This window comes from Python bivittatus, unplaced genomic scaffold (assembly GCF_059951505.1).
Source record: "Python bivittatus isolate LINGU-HERP-01145 unplaced genomic scaffold, Pbiv_v1 ctg000350_np1212, whole genome shotgun sequence".
NCBI classification, from domain to species: domain Eukaryota; kingdom Metazoa; phylum Chordata; class Lepidosauria; order Squamata; family Pythonidae; genus Python; species Python bivittatus.
Window position 1 is genome coordinate 6520164 of NW_028277074.1, and position 26515 is coordinate 6546678.

General features: G+C 36.9%; 1 protein-coding gene across 6 annotated transcripts in view; it reads left to right on the forward strand.

Moving 5' to 3' along the window:
* The window catches only part of LOC103059816 (T-lymphocyte activation antigen CD80-like), a 57081-nt gene that overhangs the window by 24629 nt on the left and 5937 nt on the right, over window positions 1-26515 (forward strand). For all 6 annotated transcript variants that reach the window (XM_088144549.1, XM_088144551.1, XM_088144550.1 and 3 more), the window contains 4 exons: window positions 11851-12192; window positions 19215-19496; window positions 21446-21577; window positions 26295-26397. In XM_088144549.1, coding sequence (XP_088000675.1) covers window positions 11851-12192; window positions 19215-19496; window positions 21446-21577; window positions 26295-26397 — 859 coding nt within the window. The remainder of the gene's footprint in view (window positions 1-11850; window positions 12193-19214; window positions 19497-21445; window positions 21578-26294; window positions 26398-26515) is intronic.

Here is a 26515-nt window from a genome sequence, read left to right on the forward strand (position 1 = left end):
ATGGAAGCCCTAAAATAGACACATTAAGGTTAAACAAACAAGAGAACACACAAAACTCTCCCTGCAAATCCCAGTCCCGCCTGCCTGGGTGATGTGGGCCCACCCCACCCGCTTTAAAGCCATCTTCCTCAAGTCATCAAGTCACCTGTTAACAGCTGCTCTGGAAGCAACAGATTCTGTGGTGGGATTAACAAGAAACAGACAAAAAATAAAACAACTTTTAAAGCCTTTATATGGGTGAATACAGTAGAACTTGGAATCCCCACCAGTGGGGGGATAGCTTCTTCTGGACTCATCCAACCAACTCTACCAAAATGTCAGTAATAAGTAAAAGCTTTACATCATCTCAGTGATGGTAGTGGGGATCCTACCATAGTACACAGTTCAGGCTACTTAGCCCTTAAAAGGAAACGATAGAGCTAGAAAAGTTCAGAACAGAGGAGTAGCTAAAAAGATCAAGAGTTTGCGACACTTCCCAGAAGGAAAATTTAAAATTATTTGGACTTTGTAATGTAAAAACAAAGGTGACTGAGATAGAACATGAAAGGAAATTATCTATGCATGATAAGAAGGAAGAACCAGATAGAGATTTTTCCTGCTCTTGTAACATACAGTGAAAAGCCTCAAATGAACAAACTTATAAGAATGAAGAAAGTAAAAGAAGAGGGAATGTGAAGAGGTTATTTAGAGAAATATTTCATCAAATATGGATCCTTTTTCTGATTAACTCAAAGATGTAGGAGCTGAGAACCAGTGTGGATAGACCTTATGAAGTTGTGCAAATCCCAATTAATTGAATAGCCTTAATAAATTACTATCATTTAAGCTCCTTAGAGTTTCTAAGTGGTTATATGTTGCCATTGCTCCTTTCTTGGGATGAACTTGAAGAACCTCCTCCACTAGCTTCTTATAAAGATTAATGGTTTGTAACTATCTTGTAGTTGCAATCTAAATTATTTTCAATAATAATAAGATCCCTAACGTGCTGACTGTAAATAAGCAATTTTTTAATTACCTTAATTTCCCATAGTTGAGGAAACAAGAGAATTGGAGAGATTTGTTTTTGTTTTCAGAATGAAAAAAACTCTATCTGTAATTTAAGTCTGCATAATTCTGAAGGGAACAGTGATTCAAATGGTCCCTTCCCATTCTAATATTCTGTAAATATTACCAATTGTAATTTAATATAGGCACAACATTTTTGGTGTAGACATTTAGTCACATTTGCCCTTCCCTCAGAGCCTTATATGTCTTGCTACTTTTTAGGACATTACCAATTATCATTTCCCAAGTCATCACATACCCAACTGTGAATTCAATATGTCTGCTGAAGAGATAGTGGAATGAGAAGTTCTAGCCTTTGCTCTGACACTGTGCTGTGCTGGGAAAATGCTGTACTGTGTTTCCACTGCATATAAAATGTTTCATTCTTTGTCATTTAAAAACTTTTCTTTTTCTGAAGCTTTATAATTTGAATTATTTTTATGGATCATGATGAAGAAGTAAAAATAAAATGAAAAAATATTCACCAAAGAAATAAAAATTGATCAGTAACAAAGTAGTAATTAAATTATGTACATAATCAATTTTCCTAAACCCATATTAACATCAGTAATAAGTAGCCATTATTTAAATTGTATAAAAACAAATACAACACATAAAAGCTTTTTTTTTTTTTACTTAAACATGTCTTTAACACTTCTGAAAAAATGCTAAACGTGTATTTTAAAGTAACCAGAAACACAACTAACATGTGCTGGCAAGTCAAGTCAGTGCGATGGCTCGGTATATGCAAGGACTACACTTGCAGAAAAAGTGGAAAGAGACAAAGTCTCCACAAAGTCTCTCTTCCCATGGAACTTATCTAAGCAACTAGAGACCTGTTGGGTAAAAAGCATTTCTCCCAGATTCTCTTGAGATCAATGACTTGGCATGTTATTAACACATGTAAATAATATGTATTAATATCTACGTTTAATGTAACAGTTGACAAGCATGGTGAGTAAGTTGCACCTTGAAGCAATAAAAACAGTGTGCTTGCTTGCACACACTCTCTCCCTTTCTCCTGCTGTACTAGGCAGACCCTCCTTCCATTGCTTCCAGTGCTGTTCAGGCTGCTCCAATCCTTCAAGATGAAAATTGGCTCTGAAACGTGGCAGACCCAGAGAGAGCACTGAGATTGAAATAACTGGATGCTACCACTGCCCAAAATAGAATTACCTTGGAAAACAGTGTCAAAGGACGGGAGGGGAAGAGGCATGTCTGTGGTAGCCTAAAGTGGACAACAGGAGCTGGGCAGATCCCAACCCCTGATCACATCATCAACCATATTATCTTAGATATGTCCTCAGCAAAACTCATTTCGGGAAAAGAAGGGTGACATTCATTTAAAATTAGAAGAATTAAAGATGACTTTAAGTAGCCTTGATTGAGACAAAGCAACACCAGGAAGACATGTCATACAGTTACTCGGATATGGTTCATGTTGTGGTGTAGGGGGATGTGAGAATGTGCCCTTATACACAAGAAATGGAGAGAAGACTGACTGGTCAGTTCTCACAATGGAGGGAAACAAGAAGTGGTCCTCCCCCCCACCTCAAGGTTCTATATATGGACCAGTTCTTTTTAACTAGTTCATAAATGAACAATTGGTGCAGGAGGAGTCTCAGAGGAAAGATGAGTTGAATAATCAGGGTAATTTCTATTGCCATCATACCCACTATCTAAAGCAGCCACCTAACACTGTTTAATGATATGGTCAGCAAGGAATAACAATTAACCTCTCATGGGAACAAAAACATTGCAGCAACTGGTTGTTGTTTCCCTTCCAACATAGGGATTCTCCCATGCCATGATTTATCTCCTCATGGGCTTTCCCCAGTTTCTCACAAAATTCCCCACTTCTGTCATCTCAATCTAACGTTACTAAGAAGCTCTTGAAAATAATCTAATCTTTAATATTTCTATAGGACTTTATTTTCTATAGCATTTTTGGAAAGTGTTTTATATTCATTCATTACTCAGCTATTAAAATATTCCAGAACTGACTCAGGAAAAAAAAAATCCATATTGTTATCAAACTCAAATTGCTATATAAGTGAAAAATTTCTCATAGAAAGTCCAGCATGACAACATATTTAATTTTAAATGAGAACATTGCTCAAAAACATCAGGGAATTAATTAAAAGGAATAGTCTGAAATGTCTCATCTAAGACATATGGAGTTGTTTTGAATTTTGGGCAGAATTGATGAATAAGAAAAACTCTGGAAATTCTACAACTGATTCAAAAAGTTACAGAATGGTCTAAGAGGGTGCCAGTATAGGAAATAATCCAGCACTGTGTTGTTAGAAGTGAGATGATGAAAAGTGAAAGATTTACAGAATGAAACAATTCAGAAGGAACAGAAACTCTGGAAAAGCAAATGAACTTAACAATAAGGCAAGTAAAAAAAATGAGAAGAACAGATGGCTTTAAAAAAACATAAACAACAAATACTTGCTTTGGTAGATCAAAAGCAGTTAGGCAGTCAAATTGTTTGATCACACACACACACACACACACACATATATATATATAATATTTATATATCACTTCCTATTTTTAAAAAAATCAATTTATAGAGCAATTACAATTATAGTTTTCAACAATCGAAAATACATTAAAATGTCACCTAAATTATACAGAATAAAATAAGGAATAAAATTATAAAGCAGTAATAAAAAGAAGCAATAGAAGGCTAAATATCTCAACAGAAGTATTATTACAAAGCCTGGGAGAATAAAAATATATTTGCATGGCACCCAAAAGACAGAAAAGATGGAACACATCATTCCTACCTGGGGACAGCATTCCCAAGTTAGGGGCTACCACCCAAAAGCCAACCTTTGGATAGCATCCACACCCCTGAAAGCAGAGGCTGGAACATGTGGGAAGAAGCATTGCTTCAGATATCATGATCCCGAGCCTTGAAGGGTTTTCTAGGTTAAATTCAGCATCTTGAATCGGAACCAGAAACAAACTGGCAGCTAGTGAACATTATGAGAGCCAGTTCGGTGTAGTTACTAAAAACCAAGCTAGAAACCGGGACACCATGAGTTCCAGTCCTGCCTTAGGCACAAACCCAGCTGGGTGACCTTGGGCCAGTCACATCCTCTCAGCCTTAGGAAGGAGGCAATGGCAAACCACTTCTGAAATCTTGCCAAGAAAACTGCAGGGACTTGCAGGAGTCAACACTGACTCGAAGGCACACACGCATACACACACACACACACAAAGTGAACATTATAAAGAACTGGTGTGATGCACTTAGTACTCTTGCCATAGCATTTACTCTTGATTTATAACATTGGTATGAAACTCCATAACATAAAATACTCGTTTTAAAACAATAAAATAAAAGCTATTTTAATTTAGCTATCCCACAAACTAACCTACACTGCCTTATACTTTGTTTTAAAAATCCAATTTTAAAAAGCAACTGAAATGTGAAATTGCTTGCCTTCTAACAACTTTTCCCTTCACGTTAGAGGCCTGTAAAGTAAACCATGTAATATTTTTTTAAAAAATAAGCCTGACAGGGGAGAGTAATTTCAGTCTCATTAACTTGTTGTCTGTTTCAGGTAGGTTGGTGGAGAACATGATAAATAATAAAATGATAAAGAAAATTAAGATTTGTTGGGAAGGAATCAGCATGAATTCTGAAAAGGAAAGACCTGCAGAATATTTTAGAGTGCCAGCAAACTTACACATGGTGCAGCAGATATTATTATACTTGGAATTATAAAAACTTTATCAAAACTGTTCATCAGGGGCTTCTGAATTAAATTAGCAGGCAAGTAATAAGAAAACAGTGCTTTTATGGACTGATAACTGGTTAGAACAAAAGCATACTGTACAGTAGTGGAAAGTTTACACAGTAGAAGAAATTGAACAGTGAGATCTATGAAAGAGGACATTTTTCTAATCATCCATAACTTTAGGTAGGAATAATCTGTGAGGTAGTGAAGTTTACAGTGACACTATGAGAATTGCAAAGAATGCCAAAAGAATCTTTCCAAATGAGCATCAGTGTAAGAAAGTATAAAGTGATGCATATTTTATTAGACTGTAGTGTCAAGTGCTGTTTTATTGACCAACTGCTATTAGGATAAATCATGGTTTCCCAAATTCAGATGCAGTTGGAAAACAAAGTTTAAATAAAACTCAAAAGTAAAGCTTTTATAGTTCTCCTCTCACAGTTGTAAGAGGGCCTTATGTTTGCTCAAGGCAAAATGCAGTTCATTCTCATGAGCCAGGTCTTCTGCTTCATATTCAGGGGTGGCATTGGAAATATTAATCAGTTCCTGTGGTTGGTAATTGGCTGGCTGTAGATTTAATTAGACTTAATCTGGACAAGAAGGAAATGCTATTTGTTTGGGTTGGTTAGCATTTCCACAGAAGAATCAGGTCCACAAATTTAGCATTGCTCCTTGATCCAAGCTTGCTCCTAGAAAGGTACAACCTTTCCTAGAAAAAAATTAACCTGGCCATTGTCTCATATTTTTCAGTCATAGCCCACTTATGCTGTTGCGTGGCAGTGAATAAAGCTGATTCATTTTTCAGAGAATGAAACTCTGTTGTCTTTTTAAACTTGCATTGACTCCCAATGGACTCAAAATCCAAGGTGTTAATTATTACTTTTAAATTCCTAGAGTTTCGATCCCAAGTACATAAGAGACCTCCAGCTTGTCTTCTGAGATCTGCTGGAAGGGCCGTTCTCTGTACCCCATCTTTCTCTAAAGTGCAGTTGCTGAGTATATAGGGCATAGTTTAAAAAACAAAACAAAACTGTGAAAGTTATTCAGACAGCCTTTTAGCCTGGATTAGTTACTGTAGAATATTGTTTTGTTCTCCATGTTAGATCTGATAGACTCTGGGGCCAGCTATATTTAATTTTAGATGATATGATTATACTTCCTTATTTTGTTTATTTTTGAGATTTTAAATAATGTTATTTGATGCTGCTTTTTGGTTATTGCCAAAATGTCCTTACATATTATAACTGTATTAAATAATTTAAGAGCTTTTGCTACCACAAGATGTGGAGTGGGTGCTGGCCACGATAGTTGAATATGGTTCACAGATAATGTATCTTCTATATCACTTGTGGAGCGAGCTATGGGAAAGGGCTTTTGCTTTCATGTCTTGCTTTCTTCTGACTTAATTTAAAAAATCTGTTTGATGATTATGAGAAACAAAAATGCTGTACTAGATGGACAGCTGATATAACCTAATACAATCCTACCTAATTTTCAGATGTCCAGTTCTACTAGACTACAATTTCATTTGCTGTATTAGTTGGCAATAATGATATTTATAGTGAACACATCTATGATTCAAAGTTGGAGGAGGAATGTCTCAAAGGATTCAGTTTTTCAGGGGATCTTCTAGATTAAGTAAGCTAATTCCCAAAAAGTTTACATAATGCTCTGTGTGTGTATGTGTATTTATGTATATATATTTGTGTGTGTGTGTATACACACACACACACACACACACACCCCTACATACATACATGGGAAATACATAGATTCATTAAGAGAGCAATCCTGTGTTTTGCACTGAGGCTCCAGCAACACAGTGCTTCAATCATTCCAAGTATCCTGCCCGCAATGTAACAGCTAACAGGCACTTGTTGGAATGTACAAGGTTTCACTTCTCTGTTTCTTCATTTTAGGAAAAAAAATCCCTCCTATTTGGGTGAAAATACATTTAGGACAGTTACTAAACTGGTTTAAAGTTGAGGTTTTGGCGGAAGGACAGGTGATTTAGGATCCAATGGATGCTTACCCTTGCCCAGCCTACTTCCGTACTACCTTTTGGGGTTTCCAGACGGAGAACTGGCAGTCTCCTTCCATCATCAGAATGGATACTGCAGAAAGCCCTTGCATGATAGGGCTACTCCTGTCATTTAAAACCTTTAAAATAATATACTTTGACCAATTCAACCTTCCTTTGCTTAAAGAGAAAGAAAAAAATAAATAAATAAAGCTGCCATGACTAGTCTGCTATATTTTTCACCCTCTGTACATGAAACTATATGTTGTCTTAAGTTGGAAATTGTTTGTTTTCCCCCACCCCAAAATAAAAGCCATGGGTGGGGGGTTATTACAATGAAGTCTGCAAAACTTCTCTGGAGAGGACTTCAAACTCTTTACTTCCCTTCCTTTGCCTCTAGAATATAGCTGTCATCAGCACAGGGAAACAGACAAACTTTCATTCTTGGGGAAAACTTCAGTACTGTTCTGTATATGATCATGCAAAACATACATTCACCCTGACTTTCTCATTCACTTTTGTATGGCAAACTGCTTAATTCTACATATGCTAGAGACAAATAGCCAATTTAACCACTTGTATATATAGCAAAAATATTAAACTCACTTGTTCACAAAGTTGGGCAAATTCTTGCAGTGCTAATATTTTAGCACATGATCAAGCTCCTTTTTTTGTCTTGGACAGAGAATGAATACACACACACGCACACATACTTCTGAAGGCCACAAGGGACATGCCTGGTAATGAAATGATGTCATCAGATGCTAAGCCCACATAGCTGACAAACTCAAGAAGCAAGGACTGCATGAATTTCAGAGAGGCATCTTTAATGCACATAAAAATGTAATCTTGAAAATTGTAACAGTAAATTCTCAGGCAAGCCAATTAATGGAAAGTCTCTGAAGCTTTCCTTCCCATGGACTACACCTCTGGGCTCTGGTTCCTCTTTTCATACCCACCCACACCCACTCGTCCTCCCCTCACCCTTTTCCCACAGTCTCTCACATTAGGTTGCTAGGCATGATTAAGGGGATTGGGAGCAGGGTTCTTCTCTAGCACAGTAGAAGAGTCCTTATGAACATCTAGTGTATGGGATGTATAGCTAAGTAATATTTTTCAATTGTCATGTTTTCTCCTGAAGAACCTCAGATATGATAGGGGTAGGAAGTATTCACACTTCCCCCTAAGTCCAAACTTGGGATATTTGCTAATATACCTCAGACTAGTTTTAGTTTGTTCTGTTTGTTTATTTGTATGTGTATGTTTCAGTAAGTGAATATAGTTTTAATCTTTTAGCCTGTTCCTGCATAATCCAATTTTGGATTGTTCACACCTAAAATAAATACACTGCAAATGTGTCCACTGTTTTTGAGTATTAGGATGAGATGAGATGTAGGCTTCTAAATCTGTTACCTGTGTACCTTTTTAAAGTTATATAGTCTACTTTTATTGGTAGTGGAAAACCACAATTCCAGGTATTTTTCTGTACGAGTGAAGTGGAAATCAATGAGAAGGAACAAAAGTACTGCTGACAGATGCCAATTCTCCCATAGAACCAGGGCTACGTGAAAAAGGAGTATTTTTGATGTTTACAATAATTTTATTCCCCTACCTAAGTATATTGAATTAAAATCCTATACACTGAAATATTGAAAGGGTTTTTGGGGAGGGGGGCAGTGGTAGTCAATCTTATGCATTCATTGGATACATGGTTATGCTAATACAAGAAGAAATCTTGAAGAAGGTTTCTATACATACATACATTTAAAAACATAGCCTTTGTTTAAAATGGACCTTACATCTCTGTGCTTGAATGCCTTCACTAGAAATGTCAATTTGGATTCATGCTGTACCAAACACTTTCTAGTGTAGGCTGGGCTTCTTCTTTCTTCTGTTGTGTGCTTTTAAATATCAGAAGTTCACTGCCTCAGGGAATCCCCTCATTGAAAATTAAAGCTGACTATGATGAGTAATGACATATCATGCTCTCCCTTGGGATGACTGCAAAGAAGTGCAGCAGCCACACACACTTTCATTTCCTTTCTCTGGGTGGCAATATAACATGCAGTCACAAAAAACTTTTAACCCTGTTTCTTTGCAGTGAATAAGTAAAAGAGATGATACACTGAGAACCCCATGGTGTAATGATTATAATGCTGGACATAGATCAGGGAGACCCAGTTCAAATCCTTGCTTAGCAACCATACATCACATTGTTTCTTTTATGCTATCCTTCTTATACCATTCAATCCACACAAATCAATGGGAAGCCAAATACTGTTCCCTTTGATACGAAAGGTAGCTAGAAGTACACTGCCAGTTATTGTTCAGCTTATAATTATTGGGGTCAATTGTTCCATTAGGCTTCTATGCCTTTGGCCTAAGTCAAGTGTAATAATGATGCCAATTTGGTTTTCATTATTTTTGTATTTTCCAATTGCTTTTATTTAATCATATGTTATATCTAGTCTTCTATATTTATTGAGCTTTTAGAAGATCTAGAAGTAATCTAGATTACTATTAATTTCTATGCTGCTGAAGTATTTCACTTTTAGCAAGAAGTAACTGGACTTGCTGAATGACTGGGCAACATCATTCTCCCTGTCTATAGCTCTTTTATGCCATAAGCATATTCAGGTTACACTTTCATGGTCTACAAAGATAGGAATGACATTAGCAAAAAAATTTCCAGTGTCTCTATGCAACCTCACGGGTTCTTAGCCCAGGAGGTTTTTGTTCTCTTTTCTGAACAGAGGAGAGAAAAGGCTGTCAACCACAAAAGAATTCGACAAGGCTCTCTGACATAACTACACCCACAGTCATCCTCTGCTGATTTCCTGTATTGGTGTGGTTACCAGTTACAGCTGACTACACCACCCCCATAGAATTCCATGGAATAAATGATCACTCATGGCTATATTGAGGGAGATAATGTTTTGTGAAATACTTAACGGGGACAGATGAATTGTAGATAGGACATTGGATGGGAAATACTTAAATCATCTTAGATGCCTCTATATTGTGGCAAAATGATCCAGGTGTTGAGCAGAGTGCAGCAATACTCCTATTGTGCAGAGTGCAGCAATACTTCCAGGAAAAATTGCTCAGGAAAAATACACATCAGCATGAAAGATTGACAAAATGCAATGTCCATTTCTTGTCCCCCAAAGAAATCCAGCCAGAAAATATATACTAACTGGTGTTTATTGATAAAAAATGCAAAACTCCATAAAATGCAAATATCATACAAAATATAGGAAAAACACGTCTTCTCATGTATTTTAGCATCCAAGACTTATCAACAACATAAGCTTAACAAAGTCTCTATCCAAAAACTCTCAGAGAAGAGGTACACTACTTGGTTATTAGTTACAACTACATAACCTATAAAAACGACTACATGGTGACTAAAACTATACTGAGACTCTACTGAGAGGCTTGGCATATGATCCTCCCATTATATTGCCAATCCATACCGCCTCCCCCACTGGCTAACTAACATACACACGCCAATAGGTGGCAGTAAATAGCAGAATACGTGCACACTAGAGAACTAAACAAATTCACACGCTTTGCATAGCCATAACAAAAGTAGTTTTACAGATAACGAGATGAATCCTTTCCCATGAGAAAATCCTAACACTAGGGACTTTGAGACAAGTTGCAGGCTGCACAACATAGTTTGGATGCTGGAAAACAAACCAAAGTTCATGCAAGTCAAAAGATGCTTTAGTGGCATCTCAAGTAAGTGTGATATTCAGGAGAGAAATCCTACATGAAAAAAAGAGATATGGGTAAAGGTAAGTGAGTGGAATTCTTGTTCATTCTTGAGTTCCAGTATTGCTTGGTGAGTGTGAGTGGGTCTTTGGCAACTGAGAAAAAAAGCAAGAGACAGGAGCAAGCAATGTAGAAGAGCAAAGCATTTTTTATATTTACCTTATGAATATATGCAGTTGGAATGGCAGAACACTGCTGTGCTACTGCTCTATAATTATAGTAACATATTCAGAGCCTCCCTTCCCAACCCACAAAATATGTTTAATATGACTCCCATCATACCATGCATGCATGCATGTATATACATATTCTCTATCCCCCGTTTAACCAAGAACTCTGTCCATCATAGAGTTCTTCCTTAGGAGACCATAGCTGAACACATGGAGATATGATTTCTGCATATCGTCAAGACATGATAAGTCCACATTATTAATGGATCCATATAAATTGCTTTATCTAATAAAAACAGTTAAATTGTAAGGTCTGTATATGTGGAATTTTTTTTTTAAATTATTTCCTCCTTTCCTCCATAAACTTGCCCAATTACACATTTATGAAACTATATTTTTTAGCAACTTTTCAAGGGGCTTTGCAAACAGAAGACAAAGTATTTATACATACTTTCTCTTCCCCTCAGTCCTGTTCAGTCTAGAATATGTACTTCTTGCTGCATCCTCTCCCTTTCTTCCTAACACTATTTAGCATGAGAAGCTGGAATGAAATATATATATATCATCTTCAACTGTCATTGGTTTGGTTTCAAGTTTTTGATATCATCACATAGAAAAAATGGTAGTGTAATGTGGCATCATCATGTCTACTAATCAGTTAGTGATTGTCTCAAATCATAAAGTGAGAAAGAATGAGCTCGAAAACATGGCATTGAAGCAGAAGTAGAAAGGAAAAATTCAGCGGGCAGGCACAGATATAATCAAAACCCAAAGAAGGTATATTTGTAGAAGTATTTGAGACATTGTTCACTTTCTGAAAGGCCTTTCTTCACACCACATTGTATTAAAGGGGAAAATGCAACATACAACTTGTAATATTGGCGGTCATCACTGGGTGGACTTCTTACAGTTTTATTCACTTGATTCTACTACATGATGATATCTAATATATATAAATTCACTCACTCTTCTCTCTTCTCTCCCACATTTTTTCAAAGTATATTTGTAAGGAGAAACTTGAAGAATAGATATCTGTGTCATATTTTTGTTTGTGCATTTATGTGTGTATATTTTTCCTTCTTAGGCATTTTCAGTCAAGAAATAACCAATATCTCAGCCAGAGAAGGAGATGAAGCCAGGCTTCCTTGCGGCTACAAAATCTCTGAAGGCAAAACGCTAGAATCTTACTACATCTACTGGCAAAAGCCTATCTCTGGTAAACCAGACCTGGTTGTGATTTCTTACAAGCATGGTAAAGAATCTGAATCTGAGAAGGACATACTTTACAAGAACAGAACAAAGATGGATAAGCATAATCTTACACTTTCAATCTCCCCAGTGAAACTATCAGATACAGGCATATATAAATGTATTGCCATATTGAAAAATTATGAAGGTGAAGGAGCTGCCAATTTATCTGTGATAGGTAAGTGTTAATGTACTGACACAACATCTTCAATTATGTACATATATAAAATTAGTTTTATTTTTTTAAAAAAGATTAAAAACTAAAACTAAAGTAAGAAAAAGAAAAGAAAGAAATGAAAAAGCTAAAAGTGAAGAAAGGGGGAAAAGTAAAAGAAAAATAGAAAAAAAAGATACAAAGATACAAAGATATAAAGTAGCTTCTGATCTTCTTTACAGCAGTTATAAGTATAATTATAAATTTACCTCTTACTTTATGATTACAACGTAACTCTCTTCTTTCTATAATCCATCCAGTCTAATCATCAAAACCATAAATCATAAGTTAATTTGTTTCTGTTTTATGCAAAAAGTCCGTTAGGGTTTCCAGTCAAAAATAAATGTAGATACTGTCTTTTCTCTGATCAAAGAAGTCAATTTAGCCATCCCAGCAAGTTCCATCAACTTCACCAACACAAAAGCAAAGTTCCATGACTTTTTCCCAACTGTTTGTCCATCAGTCCCAAAACAAAAAACTCTGATCTCAACTGTATATCTGAATCCAAAATTTTCTAAGTTTTTTTGCATGTCCACTAAATACGATAAAATGTCCCTTCTTGTTGTTCACATTTCCAACATAAATTTGAAGTGCCTTTATACATTCCAGACAATTTCTCTGGTGATATATACCAACGGAACATCATTTTATAAAAATTCTCTAAGATTATAACATAGTATAAATTTCAATCCTTTCAACCACATATTTTCCCATTATTCCATCTGTATATTATAATCACATTTTTAGCCCACTTTATTCTTCTTCTCTTTCAAATCTCAATAAAAATGTATACATTTTAGCAATTACATGTACACAATTCTATTTCAAACTCAGTTTTACAATGTTCAAAATAATAAACTCTTTTGTCTACTTTAAATCTTTCTAATAACTGTAAATAAATAAAAAAAAAACCATTGAGAGCTATTTCCCTCTGCCACCAATTCTTCTCTTGATTTTATTTTACGTTCCCCTTTACAAAATTCTGGTATCCATTTATTTTTCTTCTTTAAAATGCTTCTTGTGCTGAGAGCCACAACGATATTTTCAGACACAACCTGGGTTTGATTCTATTCCATATTCTCAATATGGCATGTCTAACATAATGATTTTTAAAATCCACATTAACTTTGACTTTATCATGCCACAGATGCCACCCAAATCTCAGGTCATGTCCTTCTAACTTCAAGAGCCTTCTGTTTCTCAGCAGCACCTATTCTTTCATCCAAACCAAACAGCAAGCTGCAAAATACAATTTTAAATCAGGTAGTCCCAGTCCTCCTCTTTCCTTTGCATCTTATAACACCTTATATTTAACTTGTGGTTTTTTCTCCTGTGACACAAATTTAGATATATCCTTTTGCTACTGTTTAAATGGTGTATCAGTTGTCAAAACAGGTATTATCTGAAACAAAAACATCATTCTAGGCAAAACATTCATTTTTATCACAGAAATTCTTCCCAGCAATGACAGTTGTAGTTTCTCCCATCTTAACATGTCTTTTTCAACTTCATTCCATGTCTCAACATAGTTATTTTGAAATAACATACAGTTCATATTTGTCATAATAATACCCAGATATTTTACCTTCTTTTCAATCTTAAAACCCATTTTATTCATCAATTCTATTTGAACTTCTATTTTCATATTTGTTGTTAACATCTTCATCTTTTGTTTATTAATCTTGAAACCTGATAATGCACCAAATTCTATTAATTTGCCCCATTAATGTTTTGGAAGGATCTTCCAAAACCAACACCAAGCCATCCGAAAAGCCCTTAACTTATAACTTTCTTTTTTAATCTTTAAAGGCTCATGTTACCTTTATCTTTTGTTTTGTGAAATCCACCAATTGTCTGCACTCAATAATAGTAAACAAAAAACATGCTCATGAAGGTCCAGTTTATTTTAATTCCAATTTGTTCAAAAGCACTTTCACCAAAAATTAGTCTTTCAAAATAACTATCCCCTCTATCTGTTTTAAACTTTCTTACATCTACTTCTTGGTAAGCTTTTTGCCAAAAGTTTTTAAATTTTTAAAACTTTTTTTTCCCTTTGTAATCCAGAAAGAATGGAGTGGAATTTTCTTATCCTGCCATTCAGAAAATCTTCCTTTAGCTGTAAATTAGTTACCTCCACTTCTTAAGTGTTTAGGAAATGAGGCTCTTGCGAACCTTATATCCATATAAGCTACGTTACAGCTGTGAGCTTGATTGAAATCCCTCAACTCCCAGCCGCTCAACTCACAAGCTGACCACAAAAACCTCAACTCATGAGGAGCAGCTGTACAGAGTGTAAGTGGGCAAACTCACAATCTCTCCTTTTTCCAGAGAAACTGTGCTGGCCAGAATTCACTGTCTGGCCACTGATCTTTACCACAGTGCCATCCCCGCTCCTTCAGGGATGTCTAGTTTGCCATGAATCCTCACCAGAAGTCAGCATTTTTAATTACTATAGAAACAGTCAAGGCTTAATGTCCAGTCTGTTTTACCATAGCAGTGCTAACAATATGAGCTGCCTTTTTGCTTTAGACATTTTCTAAGTGAACTTAATAAAACAGACATCACTTCAGAAGTAAGGTTCACTGAATTCAAAAGAATTTATTTGGCAAGGGTCATATCCTCATGATAAAATAATTAGAAATGTGGACTGCTGGACATTGCTATTGGAATGAGATACAGAGTTCCATACAGTATTTGTTTCTTTTTTCTGTTCCCCCTAATCACATTACCAATGTAGGAGGGATCATTTGGCTTGTTTATATGCTTGTTTTAATTACCAATATTTTTATTATTGGCATTATAAAGCATAGCGGCATAACCTGCTGGCTGCATGAGGTCCCTCAGCCCCATTTTTGTAGCTATGGAGCACAGAATTTCCTCTGAAATACTTGAAGAGGCCAGATGGATTGCAGGCAGGACATGCGATAGATCATATTTAAATCTTCTCAGATGCCTCAGTATTATGGTAAAAACTTTTAAACAGATTTCACATTACAGACTTGATGCTGGCGGCAGACTAGGTCATGCAGTTCAAAAGATGTTTTAGTGTTATCTCAGGTATGTCTGGTAATCAGGAGTGGAATCCTGCGTGAAGAAATGGGAGATCCGAGAAAAAGAAAAAGTGGAATTTTTGTTCTTTCTTGATCTCCAATATCACTTTGGAATGTGAATGGGTCTTTGACAGCTGCTGCAGCTGGAAACAAGAGACAGATGAGCAAACAATAAATAGAAGCAAAAAACCTTCATGCTCCTCCTATGTAAATGCATCCTCCCATTCCCTTAATTGTGTCACAGGATGCTGCAGTAACTGGTTTTTTTTTAATGCCATGTCATCACAACATTGCCTTTGTCTCATCCCTAGTCCCTAGCTGAAGCAACTCAAAATCGTTTTTAAGCTGTTCCAGTGATAAAATAGTCTTTTCTGTTCTCGAAATACAATTATGGCTGTGGATATGATCAAGCAAATTTCATCAGCAGTGTGGTTGCTGAGTGGTCAGGTGGGATCTGCTCAGCATCTATTGGCTGCTGCAGACCCCTCGCCTCCCCTCCAGGTGCTGGAAGCTGCCCTTTGAGGCCTTTTTGACCTTGGCTGCTGATGAGACTGTCTGATACAGAGTTGTCTACCTGTCAGGCCTAGCCCAAAGAACTCCTGGAGACCAAGCAGGTTCAATCAGCAAGGTTTATTTGCCAGCACCTGTTTACAGAAATCATCTCAGACTGACTAGCAGTTCCCAGGCACAAGTCTCTACTATCTTCTGGAATGTTTAGGGATGCGCCAGCTTTCTCCGCTTATCTCCAGAGCGTTGCTCTGGAGACGAGAGCACTGTTTTCACCCCCCTTCCTCCATTCCAGTCCATCACACTACCTGAGTCATGCCAGACTGGAGTTTTCCAAAGGTCTTGTCAGGTTATATGCAGGTCTTTTTAAAGTGAGAATACTAGTCCTGTGCTGCATAGAAGATCAATTTAAACTGGGAGAAAGAAAGGTGGGCTTTGCTGTTGCTGGCTCTGTCACTATTGGGTGTATTCTGTCAATAAGGGGTTTCATATGGCCATAAATTTATTGTTTTTATTATTTGAGGGCTGGAGTGGGGTGGCACTATTTGCCTACTCCATTTGAGTTCCATGGCTGTCCATGGGCTACTTTTAGGTGCTGCCAGCCATGAAGATTAAAAATGACCTCACTGCATTGTTAATCCCTTGGAGCACTAGTCAAGAATGGGACTTAGTTATTATTGAGACTTCCTGCTATTCCCTGCACCTCTCCTCCATAATTCTGACCTGTCAGCTGGGGTATTTTTGGAGATGGATTTAGTGCTAAACTTGTGTTCAGACATAGCTGGAGACATTACAGTTCAGAGCACTTCCATGCCTGTAGCTATCAGCTGGGAAGTTTGATGACTGATTCAATACACTGCTTCCGACACCTGGCTACACTCATCCAGTGCTGCCTTACCCCGCATTAGGTGATGGGAGCAGATAATGCTTGATGGGAGGGGAAATGAAGCCAGGAGGGTTTACCAATACTTTCTTTAATTTGTCCCGCATTGAAACTGTTAAGGGCAGCGTCAGGCACTGGCCTTGTTACTGTTACAGGATAGGGCTGGGCAATTGGGACACCTAATGTTATTCTGACATATTTTTCTGTTGGCTCAAGGACTAGTGGATAGCACTTTAAGACAATGTTTGGTAAGCCCCTGAGCCTACTATTTTCTAATTCTGGAATGTGACCCCTGATAGATTCCCACAGGTTGAAATAGGCTTTTGTCATACGCTAATGGGAATAATCTATGAGAATCCTTGCCAACACTCAGAAAGTGCTACATACAAATTAATTTCTACAATTTAAATATTTTTGACAGAATAATAGTCTTTTGATTGAGCTGCTATATATTGATTTTATTTTCCTTCTGCAAAAATGGCTCAACTCCCAGCCATAGCTATCTGTTTCTAATCATACTGACACCAAAATGATGAAATGGGCATTATGACATCACAATGCAAGATCCAGCCTTTGGTCCTTGGATTGCAAGTTCCATACATGTATTTAAGTTGGCAGGAAGGGGAATTTGCATCACAGTGCTGTCATAGAAATTTGAAATGGAAACTTTATTCCAGTATATGTTGTAAATATTGCAAATAAAAATTGAATTCTGTTATTGGTAACTACAGATTTATAATAGTAAAAAAGTGGAAAATTAAAGTTTTATTTTTCTCCCCTATAGATTAATGTATTTAAAAGTGTGGAAAATAGCATCACCCCCAAAATTAGCACAATAGCAAAGAGTTTCAGACAATCTTTTATTTAAGATAGTTTACTTAAATTTGGTCTGTATTTTTTAGGCATCTTAACAATTCTTAATAATGACTTTCATCTGCCCTAAAGTTGCTTAGGACAGAAATACTAAATAGGGATGCTTAAATATTTGTAGCCCTCCTTAAAAATTACAGTCATGAATACCCCAGAACTCTTTGTTCGTTTTGTGTTTTTTCCTTCCATATTTTTAATAATAATTTTTTAAAAGGAAAAAAAAACCAAAGACCAAGATTCATACACAGATTTGCCAGCCCAATTTTCAGCTAGTTTTTGATTACCTATTAATTCTTAATCATTTATAAGTAGAAGACTGCACTGTATAAAATAGCTCTGAAAAGGCATCTGCACCAGCTACTTATCTTATTATAATATTGTCAACTGATTTGACAGGAAGATTATTTTTTCCCCAAAATAATGTATGTGTGAATTGAGCAGAGGTTATCTTAGAACTCTTAATAAGATATAAGCAGCATTTAAAAACAGCATAATAGCGAGAGGTGAAAGTAGCTGCAGATATCCCTACTGCAAAGCTTGGATGCTTTGAAAATCAGTTTGATGATCTGCTGCTCCTTGCGGGGGATTCCCTTCTCTAATGGAAGAAAGTAACCTTTTTTAGAATGTCTCATTAGAACTTCTATTTCTTTTCTTTCCTTCTCCTGTGAGTTACCTCTTCTTCTAGTTGCATCTTCATCCAGTTATCTGCCTTCACCTTTTTCCTTCTCTTCCCAATACAGTTACCCTTCTGCTTAGATCACTGGCCTGCCTGCCTGCCTGCCTGCCTGCCTTGTCTACTGAAAAGAAAGATAGGAGTCTCCTTATATAATAGGGTTTTGTATTATATAGTGGCTTTTGTGTAAGAGGTGCAAGAGAGAGGAAAACATGGTTGGAATATTAAGCTGCTGTGTTTACACATTTATTGGGAGGGTGAATCTCCAGGATCAGTTTCAGCTAAGCTGACAAACTTAGATGGACAAAGTGGAAAAGCTGGGCATTGCATAGAACTTCTGTATGCATTTATTTCTTTTCTGTCTAGTCTGCCTGCTTGCTTGCTTGTTTGTTCATTTATTTATTTCAAGTGCTTTTATGCTGCTTCAGTCAAGAAAGAAATCTAAGTGGCTTACAAAAGTAGTATACAATAAATTATACAATGTATGTTATGTTGTGTTGTGTTGTGATGTTATATTATATTATTAGAGAGCCAGTTTGGTGTAGTGATTAAGGCACCAGGCCAGAAACCAAGAGGCCATGAGTTCTTGTGCCACCTTAGACTCAAAGCCAACTGGGTAACCTAAACAACATCACCGTAAATCCACAATATTAACAGCATCCTTAGCAGCACACACATACATTCTCAGTACATATTTTGTATTAATCACTGAATACCTACTTAAATAATTACATTTTCACTGCTGTTCAAAAAAGATTAACAGTGAGGAGTGCTATCTTATTTTGGGGGAAACAATTCCACAGAAGGGGAACTTGGCAGAGTTGTCTAAAACTTTAGTTTAAGAGAGTGTTCTTAAATTCAGGATCACCAATGACAGTGTTCAACTTAGGGGGAAGATCTTCATGTGTACAAGTCTGTTTGAACAAATTGCACTCATATCAAACTATTGTTCTCATACAAGTCATATTCAGTAATATCTTATTGTCTTTTCTGTTTCTTCCAGCTCCATTTAGTAAGCCTATCATCAAGTACAATTCATCCAGGAATCTTTGTGACCCAACAGAGTTGACACTGAGCTGTGTGTCTCATGGAGGCTCTTCATGGCCGAAGATGTATGGATTTGTCAATAATAAGGCGGTGCACTGGACCTCTGTTGTTGCATATAACAATGATTCTAAACTTTTTAATATCACTGGCACCTTGCAGTTAAATGTGACAGAAAATATGTTGGTCCAGTGCTCAGTTGGATTTTCAGATTTCCAAGTGTCTACCAACGATAGCTTGAGTAAGTTCCCTTCATTTTATATAAAAGCAATCTTATTTGATTGTATAACATAGCAACTGAGTAAATGGCAAACCCCAAACCTATCTGAATTAATAATAAACAAATAAAGCATCTTATTTCTGTATGAAAAATTGCTACCTGGGGTTAGAAAGAAACTGAATTGGATCCAGAGTTACTCATGTTTAGTCACTCAGATTAATGGAAAGTAAATGACTCACAGCCCATTGATTTAAATTGATTTATACTAAGTAAAGGTAAGCCTGGTCCAACTGTTTATTGCCATTCTTCTTTTCAACCATTCAATACTACAAATTATTATTTCCTATTTGATCAGATGAAGAGACACTTCTGCACTTTACTGAATCTTTGAGAGACAGTAAAAGTGCTAGCAAAAGTTAGTAGCTATAACTATTAACTAGTGAAAATAGTACTGAACATAGTTTGAAGTAAATTTGAATACTACTTTGATGTGTGGATATAGCTGATATTCTTCCTGTGCTTCAGCATGGAATATGTCATTTTGTTTGTCTGGAACATATATGGAAACAGTACTTGCTCTCTTAGATTCAGGTGGATAGTCGTCATAAGAAACAGAAAGGCCTGGTTTCCACATGTATGCAGATTTCAGACTTTACAAGGAAGAATATCTAACCAAAGACCTGAGTTAAGAAAAAAAAACACCAAAACCAAGGTCTTTTCTATACTACAGTTGCTTGGTTTCCATAAGCAAACTGGCTGGAAAAGAAGCCATCTTAAGAAATTTCTTTCTGGATTCACTCCTCTCTTTCTGTTTTAGTCACAGCAAGGACTTGATGTCCTGCAAGGAACACAGCCCCCAGTTAGTATATTGCCCTGCTTCATCTGTCCCACCCATGCTGGGAAAACCAATTGTCTTCCTTTCTGTGGGTGGATGTTGAGGACATCTAGTTTTCATTGACAGACTTTTTGTATTAGTCCCCTCCATTGTATCTCCTCTGTACATGACACTTTCCCATCTAATGTGTCCACCAATAGATTGGTAACAGAGAAGAGAAAAGACAGCTGTTTCACCTTTCTTCCTACCAGTTGAGGTAGAAAGGGAAGCTAATAATTTCATCTGGTTTGGAAGGGAAGGGAAGGGAAGGGAAGGGAAGGGAAGGGAAGGGAAGGGAAGGGAAGGGAAGGGAAGGGGAGGAAGGGAGGAAGGGAGGAAGGAAACCTTTTGCTATTCTACAGCTCTGTATTTCACCAGTCACCGGGGCGGTGGGGGGGTGCTGGTGGGAGAGAGATTCACCAATCAAGCTCTCTTCAGAAAAGGGAAGGCAATCCAGCAGCCCATCCATAATGGCTATGGAAGATAGTGGCCAGTAGTTGGAAGGGAGGGAGCATTCCTGTCACAGTACACAGTAGGCAGATGGAGGGAAGTGTAGCAAGAGAACAAGATAGCCTCACTGTGCCAGCATAATGGAAAACATTAGGAGAAGAAGTTGCTTTTATAGTGGGTTGGAAGCAATTAGAGGATACTGTTATGTGTTCCTGTAGTTGAGAAACATTTAGTAGCCTGGACTTGCATGGGGGCAACCTAGTCATGCAAATCTGTCTATAGTTAAGACTAGTTTATACCATTCACTTATATCCTTCATAGGTTTCTAGCCTTGTAAACTGTTGTTTTCACTACATCTCTTCACTACTTCACACATTGTCTTTTATTCTTTAAGCTTCTTGCTTCTTTCTTTTTGAGCATACAACCACAACTTTCTCAGTTTTCTTTTTTCTTTTTCTTTTTTTTTACCTTTTGACCCATTCACTGTTTCTTCATATTTTTATTTTATGGTAAGTCCTTATTCTTGTGTAAGTCAGTGTGGCACTTTAACTTCATGGAGACTATATCATGATGCTACATCATGGAACCAATGATTTCTTCACTGTGGGCCTGGATTTTTCAGTAGTATTTTCAATTTTTATTTCAGATATGACAATGGAGTGTTCTAAACCTACATTGCCACCATGGACTTCTCCACCATTTGGGATCATCATTTCTTCATCAGTGATCCTGATTTTCCTTCTAGTTGTGATAATGCTAGTAACACACTTATACTATTGTAAGTACTGATACTTCTATCACTAGCCAGTGCACTGTTGAGATCCAATATGAAATGATAGAATAGTAATCAATGAGGTCATAGGGCCACAATAGACTCTGAGAATATGCAATCTTGTACAATTGTCCCTCCCCCATTTTCTGAAAGCTCATCAGCATTTAGCAACCTTACCCAGGAATATACTGAGATCTCAAGTGAAAATGATGAAAACATATATATCACATGACATTATAATGTTCTTATGGCATTTGGTGTTTTTGCAAGATTTTGGTCCTTCCTTTTTAATGGTTATAACTGTCATTTTGGTGAACATCAGATCCTCAGATTCCCAGAGGTACCATATTTCTAATTCTTGTGATATGGAAATAAAGTACAAAGGGTAAACACACTGACAATTAGGTTCTTAATAAAACAGTTGTTAGATGTGATGCCTTCTTCACGCATTCGCAGGAATGTATATGCAGTTGTATAGAGGATTGGGCCATGGACACAACCTTGACCCATACTCTCTCTGACCTCCACATGTTCAACCAGAAAGTATAAAGACTAGTTATACTAACCTTTACTTGAATACATCGATTACTTTGCAAATATAGGTCTCCATCTAATCTAGAACATTAATAAAGCACACAGAAGTACAGCTCAATTTCTGAGGTCTTTTTTTTTTTTAGATTTTTTTATCCTACCTTTATTATTTTATTATAAATAACTCAAGGCGGCGAACATACCTAATACTTCTTCCTCCTCCTCTTTTCCCCACAACAACAACTCTGTGAGGTATGTTGAGCTGAGAGGGAGTGACAAGCCCTAAGTCACCCAGCTGGCTTTCATACCTAAAGCAGGACTAGAACTCAGAGTCTCCTGGTTTCTAGGCTGATGCCTTAGCCACTAGACCAAACTGGCTCTTCAATCAAGGTTGAAGAGTGGAGGGCAGGGGCAGGGTACAGACATTCCTACTTTAGTACTTTCAACATTCCTACTTTAACACATATAGAGTAGTAAGAATGGTTTGTCTCTGTTATATCCTCAAATAAATAGAGCTAAACCATTTAATAAATCCTAGCTCATTAGATTAGTTTTGCTACTAAATCAATCTTTGCAATTCTTCACTCAGGTTTAGGAAAAATAGACTGTCTAAGAAATTAACACATCCCTGCACAAGTTTCAGATATTTTTATTTATTTATCCAGTTTGTATGGATAAATAAATAAATTATATGGATATATCCAATTCATATTTCTGATTTCAAACTTCCAGTCCATTTCTTTTTCATATAGTGACTGGCCAGTGTTCAATAGGGCATTGTTAACTAGAAGGCATGTTTCACATTGGGAGGTGAGCAAGTAGAAGAATCCTTTTGTTGGGATAATAGCAGTATCACAGTAGATGTGGGAATACAGTTGATGCCCAAATTTTCTGCAGCATTTAGTTCTTGAGTTTGTATCATTATAGTATGGTCTGTTTTTGCTGAATTTAAGTTATGTGGTTAGTATATTCAGCTACAGGACCATTCACACACATTTTGTGAAAATAAGACTACAGGATTTGGGTTGCAAAACTTTGTTGTTGTTTTTAATCCCGTGTCACCACCATGTAATTTTTGAAGCTCAAAAACAACAGAATATGATTATAGAATACTTTCTTCCATTTGATGGATTATGGATTGTAGTTCACCAAAGTTCAGGGCATAATAATTAAGTGTGTGTGTTTATGGTGCCACAAGTCTCTCTTATTTTTGCAGCAAATGACTGACACAACTATTTTTCTGGAAGTCTCTGCTTCTAGGAATTTCTCTCACCTGTGTATCAGAAAGTCAATAAATAAGTTTTAAAAAATCCCCTTTACTACTAATCTGCAATTTTGAAAATAAATCTTGGTCTTTAAGAGTGAAGTGACTGTTCCTTCTTCATGTAGTCATTGATTGCAGAGAATGTTGGCTTTTGCATCTCTATTAGGCTAGCAGTTAAAGAGGGAATTCTCTTGGAGGTCTGTTTTAGCATCTATAGTTTGGCTGGATATGCTCTGCGTTTTCCCAGTATTGGGCAAAGGCATTTGTAATATATGGAAGCAGATGCAACAAAACACTGTTTTCTTGTTTGCATCATTTTTATCTGTATAAATAGGAAGTGGTTATTAAATATAAATAAACAACACTGCGTATATCTCAGAAAAAAACATGTTAACAAGAAATCCACATATAAGAGCAAAACTTTGTCATCAGAAATATTACTTAAGATGCCTTACTGTGCATGGTTTGGATCCATAGAGATGTGAGAACATTTTTCTTCTATGAATTCTGCATTTTTAAGATAAATTGATAAGGCACTCTGCAAGTGCTATCTTTTTCTAAAATTTACAGCACAGTCCTTTCCATGATTATTCAGGAATAAGTCCAGGTGCCTGGAGAAGTTTGCAGTGTCAATTTTATGGCTGCTTACCTGATGAAAACTTTTATTGACAAAAGTTTAATCCTGAATATATATTGGAATCATTTTTGCTATATCTGGGAGAAGATAACCTGTCTAAAGTTCTTCTATTATAGGCTAACAAATAATTACCTTGTCATATATGGAGAGAGGTGGGGGGGGGGGGAAACTAGTCAGAGTCTGCTACACGTGCTTGACAAGACTAGTGATAGACTATTCTTACAACTTGTACAATAACCCAGTGAGCCACTAACCCAGTCACATCTTCTTAGTAATGGTTCTGCCAGTAGGCAATCACACTGATGAGATCAAAAGTCAGCTGGTTTTGGAGTTAATGGAGCTCTATCCATTTTCTCCAGGACCTGTCTGGTAACCCCTGAGCCTAGGCACCAGGAAAGTACTAACAAGGTTATACCTATCACTCCCTCACTCCATATTGGCCAGACAGGCAGCAATTGATGTTTTGTATATAGAAGAGAATCAGTATTGGGAGGTATGCTTTGGACTGCCAGGCCTTGGCAATGAATTCTATAATAGAAATCCTTTCTTTTTTAGCCACTTCTTTGCTCTCTTTTCTTCAGAGGACTAAGCATGCAAGCATGGTCTCTTGACTCAGAGTAGGTATTCCCAGGACACAGCTAACTTGGTGGAGTCATTTAACCCTAGGCACAACTGGGTTTATTTAAGGCTGAATTTAACCCCCTTGTCTGGATTAATTGCCCTCTTTTTGCTGACTAGAAGTCACTAAATCTGCCCCATTGACCCAGTTAATTGCTGTGAAAACAGGACCATATACTAGTAGTTTTTTTTTTTTTTTTAAATGAAGAGTGGCTTATGTGTGGTTAACCAAAAACAAGATAATGTGGATTGGGTATATAAAAAAAGTGACTTCCTCCCCTGCATGGGTTTACATTTAATAAACAATCCTTTTTATTCCTCTTTTAAACAATCCACCTAAGTATATCCTATCCATCCAGAAACACTACTCAAGAGAAAGAGCTCCATGACAAACCAGCAGGCAGCCATGCTTTGGTCCCAACTTGTCATAGATCAGCATAAATGCATGGAGTCTGTAATGGATGGTGTGCAATGGTATGTAGGAATGACCTTGAGAGATGACAGGAAGAGATGCTGCCTAGGGAACAATCAGATAAAAGGGGGAGGAGCCTGGAGCTGCATAACGAGCACAGAAAGAAACTTAGAAAGGATCTGCCCTAATTTATCAAGCTGTAAAAAGAAACTCTGGGAGATTTGTACTTTTAGACTTGCAAGATTTTGTTAATGTAGCTTTGCAATGAAGTAGAATTAGCTCATCTTGTCATGTTTCCTGTCTGGTCTACCTGGGAGGCTGACATGTTGGGAGGATAGAAAGTAACCTAAACAAAATCTCTTCCTTTAGCTTTGTGCTTCATTTTGCTGATAAGGACCTGGGAATAGAAGATAGTTTAGCTTCTCTTAGGACATAGTGTCAATAGCAGGAGGATGGAAAAGGAGGTGGCATGAAGTTGGGAAGTCTTAAAACTTCCAGAATGAAATATGAGGATCAGAGAGGATTCTGGGAAGAAGAATCTGAGTAATGGATGAGCTGGTTGGCAGCTGAAAGTGTTACCATGGCTAAAATGGATTAAACAGCTCTAATAGCTATTGAAGATGAACTGTATACTACTGGTTTCCAGAGTAGAGTTGATTGTAAACCTAAAATGAAGTGAGCAATTTTCACTAATTAAGATTTATGGGATTCTGGGTGAGACCAGAAGAAAACATGCTGAAGTGTTCAAGGGCACAGTCTGGGCAAGGAAGCATGCTGAAGAAGAAAAAACTCTGTGGGAAACCCAGTTAGATAACCAAAAAATTTACCTGGACTTGAAGGGGACAGAACATAACAAGACCTCTTTCCCTGCAAGAGAATTAACTAGATGCTCATCCATCATCTCTATAGCTTGAGACTGGTTGGTACCATTAATTAAGCAGTTTCCTTGAGTGGTAAATAGTACTGCTAGGATTAAGGTCCAGAGAGAGTGCACATATGTTAAGCACACATCATATTGTGTTTGGAATTGCTTTCTTAGAGTGCTTTGGGAACAAGCACAGTTCTAGGCTGTGTCAGCCTATCAGTTGGGAAGGGGGAAGTTGTCAAAGAATGTAAGATAATGTTAAAGCTGGTAAAACTACTTGTCTGCTCAGATAAAGCTTAGCTTTTATCCAAACTACTAATTTCTATCTTTGTTTCTTACTTAAATAAGAGAAAAATCTGGAAACTGTGATTTAAAAATATTTTTCCTTTGCACTAGTTCGCAATCGTCCAAGGCCCTCCACCACACATCAGCCACTGGCAACAGATGAAATGGTACTCCAGGACCTCTCTAATGGGCAGACACCTTCAGGGCTGAGGAGGTAGGCTTGGTTCTCTCCATTGTCCTCTTAAAAAAATGAAAACAGAATCAGAGTTGGAAGTAGCCATGTAAGCTACCAAATTCCCCTTATGCAATGCACTGCATGTAAGATAAAGTCT